The 11,488-nt window shown below is 38.2% G+C and overlaps 1 protein-coding gene across 1 annotated transcript in view; it reads left to right on the top strand.

Annotated features, from left to right (window-relative positions):
• The window catches only part of cps1 (carbamoyl-phosphate synthase 1, mitochondrial), a 63,521-nt gene that overhangs the window by 11,376 nt on the left and 40,657 nt on the right, over positions 1 to 11,488 (top strand). The window contains exons 14-21 of the mRNA XM_028435707.1: positions 498 to 687; positions 820 to 977; positions 1,061 to 1,189; positions 2,931 to 3,075; positions 3,198 to 3,408; positions 5,384 to 5,582; positions 5,667 to 5,843; positions 7,400 to 7,518. Of these exons, the coding sequence (XP_028291508.1) occupies positions 498 to 687; positions 820 to 977; positions 1,061 to 1,189; positions 2,931 to 3,075; positions 3,198 to 3,408; positions 5,384 to 5,582; positions 5,667 to 5,843; positions 7,400 to 7,518 (1,328 nt within the window). The remainder of the gene's footprint in view (positions 1 to 497; positions 688 to 819; positions 978 to 1,060; positions 1,190 to 2,930; positions 3,076 to 3,197; positions 3,409 to 5,383; positions 5,583 to 5,666; positions 5,844 to 7,399; positions 7,519 to 11,488) is intronic.

The following is an 11,488-nucleotide window of genomic DNA, read 5'->3' as shown; positions in this document are numbered from 1 at the left end:
GCCTTGCAATAGCTTAGCAATAACATTAACCCAGCATTAGCAATAACCTAGCATGGTATTAGCCTAATGTTAGCAATAGCCTAGCATTAGTAATATTCTAACAACAGCATTAGCCTAGTATTAGCATGAACTTAGCAATAGCCTAGATATAGCATTAGCAATAACCTAGCAATAGCATTAGCCTTGCATTAACAGTAGCTTAGCATTAGCCTAACATTTACATTAACCTAGCATTAGCAATAGTCTAGCATTAGCAATAGTCTAGCATTAGCAATAGTTTAGCATTAGCAATAGTCTAGCATTAGCAGTAACGTAGCATTAACATTTGCCAAGTGTTGACATTAGCCTGGTATTAGCATAGCATTAGCATTAGCCTAGCAATAGCATGACACTGGCACTAGCATTAGCCTAGCATTAGTATTAACCTAGCGTTAGCACTCGCCTTGAAAAAAAATGAAGTTCTGTGAGTCATTTAGTTTTATGATTTTATGGAACAGGAAGAAAACCTGAAGACGGTGCTAATGAATCCCAACATAGCATCAGTTCAGACCAACGAGGTGGGCTCCAAGCAGGCGGACTCCGTCTACTTCCTGCCTGTTACACCAGAGTTTGTAACGGAGGTCATCAGGACTGAACGCCCTGATGGTATTCTGCTCTCCATGGGGGGACAAACTGCACTGAACTGTGGTGAGTTTATAAAGTTTTACACTAAATCGTTCCCTGCAAACGCATCACTGACATATTTGTGTCCAATGTTTGGCAATCATATGTTTTTGGATTCAAATGTAATGTTTGCTGATGACATTGTGTTGTGTTTAGGAGTTGAATTGTTCAAGCGAGGCACTCTGGAGCAGTACGGGGTGCAAGTGCTGGGAACCTCAGTGGAGTCCATCATGGCCACAGAGGACAGACAGCTCTTTGCAGAAAAATTGATGGAGATCAATGAGAAGATTGCACCCAGTATTGCTGTGGAGACGGTGAGACTCCACATCCACATCTGTTGCTGCTAAATCATTCTGTCAGTTTTTCACGTCAAAGGTTGTTTTTGTGGACTTTTTAGGTGCCCGATGCATTGGAAGCTGCAGAGGAGATTGGCTATCCAGTGATGCTGCGATCCGCTTATGCACTGGGAGGACTGGGCTCGGGTTTGTGTGCTGACAAATATGAACTGGAGGAAACTGCCATCAAGGTCAGAATAATTTTACTATTGTGTGTACATCAGACATGGGCAATTGGCGGCTCATTCAAATATCTTGCGGAAAGAACATTAAATCAGTTCACACACTATTCCTGACTTGTGACAAAGTGTGCCACCACTAAATATGCAGCGATTAACTCCATTGTTGGTACAGATGCTTACAATGTCATTTGGAACAGTTCTTCTGTTCAGGTGGAAAATGTGAGCCTCGCTCGTAGACATAAACGATCCATCAGTTCATTAACTCATGGTATAGAGTTTTGTATTTAGGATCAAAAGACTTGTTCATTTGATATCTGAGCTGAAATAATAGGATCCCTTTGCACAAAACCTTTCACATTATTGACATTAATTTATTTGCTTCGGTGACAAGAAAAGAATAGTTTTGCTGTTGCCAAGCAACAGTCTTTCCTCTTTGCCAATGTTATGTCTGACAGCTTTAATCTGCGATCACAGACCACGACTAGAACTGTCTGCCAGCCACTTTTGAATTGGTAAATATTTCTCATGTCTTGTCAGGTGTTTTAAATGTTTGCAGGTTAATCATTTATTATCTGATTAAGTCAGACACAAAGTTCCCCAAGGCTTCAGTGAACCTTTGATAGAAAAGCGTTATAGAAATAGGGCTGGGCAATATCTCGATATTTTTTCTCAACTTTGCAATATTTATATTAATTACTGTATACTGTATAGTTACTTTGTAACTGTGCAATATATTTTAATCTTGTTTTGTTTATTTGTATATTTATTGTCTACGTGGCCCTCCTTGTAAATACACCTTTCTATCTTTCTATTTTTTTTTTTACTGTATTTTGCACCATGAGAGTTGTCTCTTAATTTCATTATACTTTGTGTATAATGACAATAAAAGCATTCTATTCTATCAAATTGCTGTCAATATTTGTATTTTAAATAAAGTCAAACCAGAAAAACAATTCTGGGTTAAATTTGCTGATGCAAAATGCCACGGCCACATTTATGAACAAACACTTTTAGCTTTTTCTCCTCTAAGGGACAGCATGTGTGAGTGAGTTCTGTAGTGTGGCTTGTTTAGGGGAAGGTCTGGATTAGGACACATTCACAAATCCATCTAACTGAGCTTTTCACGCTGTTCTGAGAAGTGACGAAAGCAGCTACTACTAAAATGACTATTTTAATACATTATAAGCTTTATATATAATTGATAATGTTAATTATTATTAATATTATAACGTTTCGTGTGCCAGGGTGCCATCTAGAAAGTGGTGTTAAAGGGCTCTAGATCACTTTAATGGGTTAATAATCAATACCTTTCCCTTTTTTGGTGGGTTCTTGTCACTAAATAGAGGCCAAATAAAATCCTTATGGTTATAAAAACAGTAAGTATAATTTGTGGGTTTACAATGTACAAGCAAGCATGATAATAATAGGCAATTTCACAATTATTCAAATGTTACTATTGACTAACTGGTATAACACAATATACTATAAAATAAAAATATATCGATGAAGGCGATGTTGTAATTTTCTGTATCGCCAAAATAGAAATCTCGATATATCTCGATTCTAAATATATTGCCCAGCCCTACATAGAAACCCAAATTATGTATTGCATGAACCCAGTCTGTTGCTGTTTTTATCAAAGATGGAGCTGCTGTACCACTGGGTTCTTATAGTTTGTTCTGAGCTAGTGTTAGTAGTAACTGTGTAGCACCAATTATGATAACAATAGTATTATGTGTGGTCCTTGTAGGCCCTGGCCATTACTAATCAGATCCTGGTGGAGAAGTCTTTGCTGGGCTGGAAAGAGGTTGAATATGAAGTGGTGAGAGATGTGGCGGATAACTGTGTGACAGTCTGCAACATGGAAAACTTTGATCCACTGGGAGTTCACACAGGTATTCCATCGTTAAAACACAGTAACTTGAGCCAGTGTTTCCGTACAGATCAGTTCTTGACAAATTCTAAGAAACTTCCTGTTCAACTACTCATAATCTCAATCTTATTACTTCTTTTCCAGGTGATTCCATTGTGGTGGCGCCAAGCCAGACGTTGTCCAACGAGGAATACCACATGTTGCGTGAGACAGCCATAAAGGTGGTACGTCACCTGGGGATCGTAGGCGAGTGCAACATCCAGTACGCCCTAAACCCATCATCGCTGGAGTACTGCATCATTGAGGTTAATGCACGACTATCAAGAAGCTCAGCACTGGCATCTAAAGCGACTGGGTGAGAAAGTAAACCTAGAAGAGCAGAAAATACATGGCATTTTTAGACACCTTGGATTGCTTGAGACGGCCAATCAACTTATTCAGCTTAGACTAAACCAAGCATACTAGTTTTTATCCCCCACCACAAAGTGTGGCAGGGGAATATAGGTTTGAGCTCCGTCCTTCTGTCCGTCCATCTAACCGAGTGAAAGGGGACAGCCTTTCTCAGAAACTGTTTAAGATAGGATAACCAAATTTGGTGTGTGGCTTCAGAGTATCAATACCTTGATAGAGTTAAAAAATGAGAAGCGCATAATTACTTTTCCCGGAGTTATTGCCCTTGTTCTGTTTTTTTTACTTTGTTCGAGGTATCTTGAAATCGGACAGCTTTTCTCAAAAACCCTTTAAGATAGGATAACCAAATTTGGTGTGTGGTTTCAGGGTATCAATACCTTGATAGAGTTCGAAAATGAGAAGTGCGCAATTATTTTTCCGGAGTTATTGCCCTTGTTCCGTTTTTTGGACTCTATTCGAGGTATCTTCAAAGGGGACAGCTTTTCTTAGAAACAGTTTAAGATAGTTAGTAATTTTATATTCTGATCTGAAATTCTTTTCTTATGTGTACATCTAACTTCTTAGATTTAGGACATTTAGGAAAAGGTTGTGAGTTATAATGACAACAAATCTGGTGGGGGATGTAGATGACTGTCTTCTTGTTGTTTCTCATCTTGATACTTTTCACATTCTCTGTCAGAAACAATAGAGTATAAATATTAGAATAAATCACTTGTCATTATTAGGTGTTGTCTAATGGTAGTTGCATTTTCTTGCGACTGGGGATATTAAAGTCAAGTCAGGGTTTAAATACAAAAATTGTACAACCTGCAAAGATCTTGGGTAATCAGTTGACAGGTATAGAAACGTACGAACCACTGTCAACACATGAAGACAGACAGACATTTACTATTAAGAGTAATTCTTTTTGTTTTTGATCTACGGGAGTAAACCAAATCAAGTACTGAGCTTAAAACTGCTGGAGAAAACGAAGTGTAGGCCTGATATATGAATAAATTGAAGATCATTTGCTCGAAAAAAAAAAAGATGTAAATGTTAAAATTGGCCTCTCTAAATTTTAATCTCGTCCATAAATACTTAATTTATTAATCTTGTCTGAAAAGTGGCATTGCATTGTGGGATGTTGAGTCCCGTAGACGGATGCATGGAAGCGTTGTTACTTCGCCAGACAAAGAGGACGGTGATTCACTCAACACCATTTCTGTTCTTTGTTCCCGGTATTCCCTGTGATATCACCTCACTGCGTGAAATACTCAATTTTAGCTGAATTTGGATCTTTTCGTTGTAAACCCCAAAGTATACATCGGCTATTGTTTTGCCGCGACTTTCAGTTTGTGAAAACACCAGAAATGTGTTGGGAAGTTTTTGGGTGCAAAAATAAGAAGTCTTGAAAAGAATGAAGCACTTCTATTCATCCGTCTATGGGACTCCACATCCCACAATGCAAAGTATGAAACTTTTCCAACAATGTCCTTAAACCATGTGTTTACAGTGGATATGAAAACAAACTTTTTTATTTTTTTTTCAAATTAATGACAAACTACCACCATCAGTTATCATTTATTATGTATTCATTTATTTTTCTCATCTTTTGTCTTCTTCCACCCCCTGGATTTGTTATTTGTAGATATTTGTAAATGTCGTTTTTGGGTGTCTTGTCGCAGTATTACACTGTTGTCTATGCAACGTACATACAAGACTATGACAAAGTAAAAAAAGACAAAAAACAAGCATTCATTTCAACCTTTTACATCTTTTTTTTTTTTTGTTTTTTACAAGCAAATGAGCTTTAGTTTATTGATCTATGAGGCTTACACTAATGCCTATAACTGATAAACATGTATCGTCGTGTTGAGTATAATCGAAAAGATGCTACAGACGGAAGTTGTTCTGATTTGTCCCGGTCTTCTTTCTCGCAGGTATCCCTTAGCGTTTGTAGCTGCTAAGCTAGCACTTGGAATCCACTTGCCAGACATCCGGAATGCTGTATCAGAGAAGACCACCGCCTGCTTTGAACCCAGTTTAGACTACATCGTCACCAAGATCCCCCGCTGGGACCTTGACCGCTTTCAGGGCATGTCCCGAGAAATCGGCAGTGCCATGAAGAGTGTGGGAGAGGTGGAGACAACGCACACATGTAGATTCACTAGCTCACATTTCTGAACACCAACGCCTTTCCTTTGTTCTTCCTGTTTTGTTCAGGTGATGGCAGTAGGTCGGACGTTTGAGGAGAGTGTGCAGAAAGCCTTGAGGATGTGTCATCCATCAGTGGATGGATTTGTTCCCCAGCTGCCGCTCAAGAAAGCCTGGGCCGACACTCAGGACCTGCAACAGGAGCTAGCTGTGCCCTCCAGCACACGGATCTTCTCCCTCGCCAAGGTGCAAAAACTCCTGGCCAATCAACTAGCTTTGAACGAGGTCGCTTCCGTGTCTAAACTTTAAATAGTGTCCGTTTTGTTCCAGGACAGCTGATATAAATCAGTTTCTTGCAGCAAGTTGTCACATCGTTAAAGGTAGAGAAAGTAATAGGGATTCATGATCCATGTCTTATTGCTAGTCTGGCAGTTTCCAGGCTGCAGGGTGGTTTGCACTTTACCCATCACTGCAGGAACAATCTGAAAACATGGAACAGACTGAGGGCTTGAAGTTAGACTTGCACAAAAAAGTGGAATATTTTTAAAGCGATGCACAGTACATGAAGTATTCCTAGTGTTTTGTTTTTCTTAGATCCAGCTAGATATTAAGTTTTTGTGACTGTTGACAAAAATTTAACATAAAACATAAGACAACAGTCAACATGTGCTAAGTAATCCATTTCTCTAGACATGCACAAAAAAGGTTGCTAAATAAAATGTATCTATATAACGGTAGCATGGTTTCTTTACGGTTCTTTCATCAGAAGAACTAATAATGTTACAACCACTATCAGAAATGCGTGTATGTTATTTGCCAACTTAATGGCACACGAGTACATTCTAAAATGAAAATGCAATGCTCTTTTTAAAAATGTATTTTATGTTTTAGTCAATGTTTGTCTTTTTTTTTTTTGGTAACTAATAAAAATTAAACTATAACATGAATACCATCCACATCTGGTTGATCAATGGTAATGGTATATTTTAATTATAAACACATGAGTTAATGCATTTATTAGTTAACTATATCTGTAATATATATATATATCTGTAGGGCGGCCGTGGCTCAGGTGGTACTGGGTCGTCTTCTGATCGAGAGGTTGGGGGTTCGATCCCAGTAACTGACTGTGTCGAAGTGTCCTTGGGCAAGACACTGAACCCTAAGTTGCTCCCAGTGGTCGACTAGCGCCTTGCATGGCAGTCTTGTCCCACTGGTGTGTGAATGTGAGAGTGATTGGGTGAATGAGCTGATATGTAAAGCGCTTTGAGACTGTTTCAGTGTGGTGATAAAGCGCTATATAAAATCAAGTCCATTTTACCATTTAATGTATTTAATCTTCTAAAATCTTAATTTCATTTAATTCCAGCAAGTTAATTTTGTCATCTTTTTGAATAATATGTTAAAGTTCCTTTTATTGACACTGCTATTTTTTTTTTAGGAAATGTATTTTGATCTCCTGACATGTTTCGACTGTCAACTGCCAGCCTTCCTCAGAGGAGTCTGCTGATCACTTTGATGTGTCCTTATGAGTTCTTACTTTAATGACATTTTGTTAACTGCAAGTTAAATATACTGATTACTGAAATAAGTTGCGTTTTAGCTAAAAGATTATAACTACAACCAAATCCAACACTGGCTTTAATCTCACATTTTTAGTGTTTTGTGCTATACTTGATCTACTTACTGGATTAAAGTTACTGAGATATAACAGTCACAGCAACAGAAGGAACGCATGCTAAAATGAATGCTGTAGAATAGTTGAAACGCTGCTTCACGAACAGTATCTCTTCACTCTACAGGCTCTGCACAGCGGTATGAGTGTGGATCAAATCCACCAGCTCACAGCTATAGATAAATGGTTCCTCTACAAACTGCAGAGGATAACACAGCTGGAGCAGCACCTCTCAACGCACAAGAGGTAACACACGCACACGCACAGGGAAGGCCTTAGTTAAATAAATAAAGTAAGCTCTCGGATGCTCTTAACACCTTTAGTGTGTTTTTACTGATAAGTTCCAGCCTTACAGCAAGAACAGGAAGTGGAGAGGGACCCTTTGTGTGGAGTTTGCCTGCTCTCCTAATGCTTGCATGGGTTTCCTCCTCTTCCCCTGGTTTCCTCTTACAGTCCACAATAATGTACGTTAGGTGTGAGTGAATACATTAAGCATTTCAATAATTATCCTTCTGTGACTGTAGCTATTCATGTTGTTAATTACAAAATAAATGGGCAAAATTTTCATTATGGATGTTGAAAATCATGGAATTTAAAGGTTTCTGTAGCTCACTCTATTTTCCATGTTGGCTGTGCTGTATGAGCAGCATAGCATTAGTGCTGAATTCTTCCTAATTTTTGTTTAACATGGGGTTGAACAGTGATCGTCCTTTTTGTGGTATTGGAGTGGAATGGATAAAATGAATGTGGGTCACAACCATCACACACTCGAGTTATCACTCAATGGTTCCTGTTTAGTGTCCATCATTGCCTTTTAAAAAAATTGACATCCAAAAGTTGTTCTTGGGTTTCCATGGATACAGTTGATGATTCCGGAGTGGAAAAGAAAAGGAAAAGTGCTGAAAACTGTCAATCAAACCTGCATTTAAAAAAAACAAAAAAACAAAAACAAAAAAACTCAGGGAACTAGTAGATTTTTGTACTTTATTAAGCAATATACATTTGATATTTCAGTGGGTAAAATTTTTCCTGAGAACAATATGTCGGCCCAGACAAGGATTTTTATAATTTTGCCCGAATACATAAATAAAATCAAAAGGATTTGATGACAAAATATTGAAGATAAATAATAGAGAACTGGTGGTAGGACAACTTTACAATGTGATGGAACAGGGTATCATCAGAAATAAAGCAACTGAGCTTCAAGTACACAACATACTGACATGTCACATAATCCTAAAGTGTCAATGTCACTATGAACATCAAAATCACATCGTCAATTATTGTTTCTCGACTATGAAAATGGACATCTTTGGAAACTGTGTTTTTAAAAAACATTTTTTTATCATTTTTGCAACCGTTATCTGTCAATTTTCATTCCTTTTCATTAAAAACAAGCACATGCTCAATGGAGACACATTTCGTGTATTGGGCAGTTGTACTTAAGTATTCAGTAAGATGTTTTTGCTAAAAATTCAGTCTAAAACTGTTGTTCCTCCCTAATTACTGGCGTCTCAGTCTTTACACGTCTGGTGTTCTTTTCGATCACCTCTACCATCACTGGCCCTGTTACTCTCCCTGTCTCTCTACCCTCCGGCTCTTACCTGGACAGCTTAAATCAAAGCCGCTGTGAATTTTCTTGGGGCTCAGCTATGGGTTACCTGCTGCTTTCTTCTGACTCTGCTGTTTAATAATTAATGACTGGCTGTCTGCTGTGTGCCTACTGAAACACGCTGACACATGGAGGGGTTATGACCACGTCCACTCCCTCTGGAGCATGGGACACTGGGATGAGGACTGAGTGATGGAGCGTAGAAGAGTGAGTGAAGGGGTTATATTCAATGGTGAACACAGGCTATGGAATAGAATTGTGTTGTTTGGTTAGGGAGGACATTTTTGGTATAAAATCCTTGATTCTATTGGTAAATAAAACCAGTAAGAAATGGAAGAGCGTATAGATTACCCTTGTAATACATTTTTTCAAACAGAATAATATCTTATCATCTGTACCAGACAATTATGATAAATCTGGGTGTTGGTTTCAAATAAACAAAAAGGTGAACGTTATATACAGGTTTATACCCCTGTATAGGTCAGAGCTGTTTCATCCATGCTTATTTGTGTTCAGTGAAATGATGATTCTTTATTCGCCCCGCTATCAATATTAATAATTCAATGTTTGGTTTTTCAAATACAAATTTTTAGTTTCCTTTGAATGAAATAAACTCAAATACAATAAGAGATGAGATAATAAATACAAAAGTTTGTAAATGGAGTTTAAAAATGTCCATGATTTGCGTGTTATTAAAAATGTGGCCACTCAGTAATTGGCGATTTAAAGGCACACTGTGGAACTTTTGGCCACTAGGGGGGCTTGACGTAAAAGTTACAAGTCTAGCAACTGATCCAGCACTGTCACAAAAATCGACAGTCAGTCGGGCCAGCCTCCCTTGTCTTTTGATTGTGTATACAGACAGTAGTTGACCTGTAACTTCGGGATAAGGATTGGAGCTCAGGGCTCGCACGCCAGGTCGCCTGTCCCCTCCGACCCCCGGCAAAGGGGGCCAACAGCAGCGGCGAATCCAGGGAGTAGGGGGGAAGCGCCACCGACGGGGGCCAAGCACCGACGGCGGCGGGGAGAAGAGTGGGCGATGGCGACTACTAGCCCATAGACTGAGAGCCAATCCTTATCCCGAAGTTACAGATCTGACTTGCCGACTTCCATTACTAAAGAATCCACGTTTCACTGAACTATCACGGCGATTAGTGCATCAGTAACCCAACACGAATCTACCATTTTGTGCTCTTTGGCTGTAAACAGAGGCCAACTCTGCCCACAACAATAGCGCCGGGTCGGGAAATGCCCGTATGTTTTGACGTCATGCGGGAACTATATATAGCTGAGCCTGTGGTCTTGTGACTGCTGTAAAGTGAAACGTTCTCCAGACATTCTTCAGGTCACATGACCTGGTGAAAGACGATCCGTCTCTCCAAACTTACATGGTCGATATTTCAAGAGGGAAGCCCCACTCAGAGCACTGATACTGTCAAGCTCTGTATATTGGCCTGAGGAATCATTTAAAATAACTCATATGGGTCAACTCTTTAGGTCACAAAGTTTGCACTGTGCCTTTAAGGAAAAACATAGTTATCAAATTGTGTTGCAACTTTTAGATGCGAGCAGAGGTGTAAAGAGTACTGATATATCCTACTGAAGTAGAAGTACTGTTATTTGAATGAAATTGTACTCAAGCACAAGTAAGTCAGACATAAAATATTCAAGTACATGTAAAAAGTTGCTCAATTAAATAGTACTCAAAGTAAAAGTTACTAGTTACTTTCACCCCCCATGTTTATTTTGGCCACGATTCCCTTCCATACAGTAAACTTCTCATGTAGAAACTTAAAAAGGTAAAAAACCAAATTTACCACAATTGGAACTTAATTTATTTTCCACAAAGGCATCTGTATAAAATAAAAGATTTGTCAAAATGTGCAATTCTTTTTTTTTTTTTTAAATAAAATAGCACCAACAAATTAAATTATTATTTATGAACTGAGATGATGTGGACTGAGATGATGTGATGCATTTGATTGTTGTCTGGTCATTTTAATTTTTAATAATCATAATCATAAATTATTTTATTTAAAAGCGCTTTTCAGGCCACCCAAGGACACTTTACAATAAAAACAGTGCAATATATTAAAACGATGTCCGTTGATTATTTTAAAACAAAAAAATGATAATTTACTCAGTAACGGTTGGGTGTAGAATTGCAACAAGTTACTTTACTACTTTTAAAATATACTGAAGTACAAGTAAAATGACTGATTTTAGAAATATACTCAAAAAAGTACAAGTACCCATAAAAGTAACTCGATTACAGTAACCTGAGTACTTGTAATCCATTACTTTCACCTTTGAATTTGGTGAAAACAGTTAAAACAATGGTTTATTTCAGAATATTGTTTCTTTTCTTGCCTGTTTATTTACATAGTGTCTGATAGAAAGACCTCAGTATACACCTTACCTCAAAATCTGTTCAATGTTGGTTAACATGCATAGTTTTTTTGCTCATGAATGTACCAATTTCCCGATCAAAGAAGTTTAAGAGGTCTTACTGTTTCCTAATGCTCCACATTGGGATGTGTTGGTTTGCACAAGTGGGCATAAAGTATGGTAAGTAACATGTGCTGACAGGTGTTATCATCACCA

Source organism: Gouania willdenowi, chromosome 21, assembly GCF_900634775.1.
Source record: "Gouania willdenowi chromosome 21, fGouWil2.1, whole genome shotgun sequence".
Taxonomy (NCBI): domain Eukaryota; kingdom Metazoa; phylum Chordata; class Actinopteri; order Blenniiformes; family Gobiesocidae; genus Gouania; species Gouania willdenowi.
This window is presented reverse-complemented; position numbering and strand designations above follow the sequence as displayed.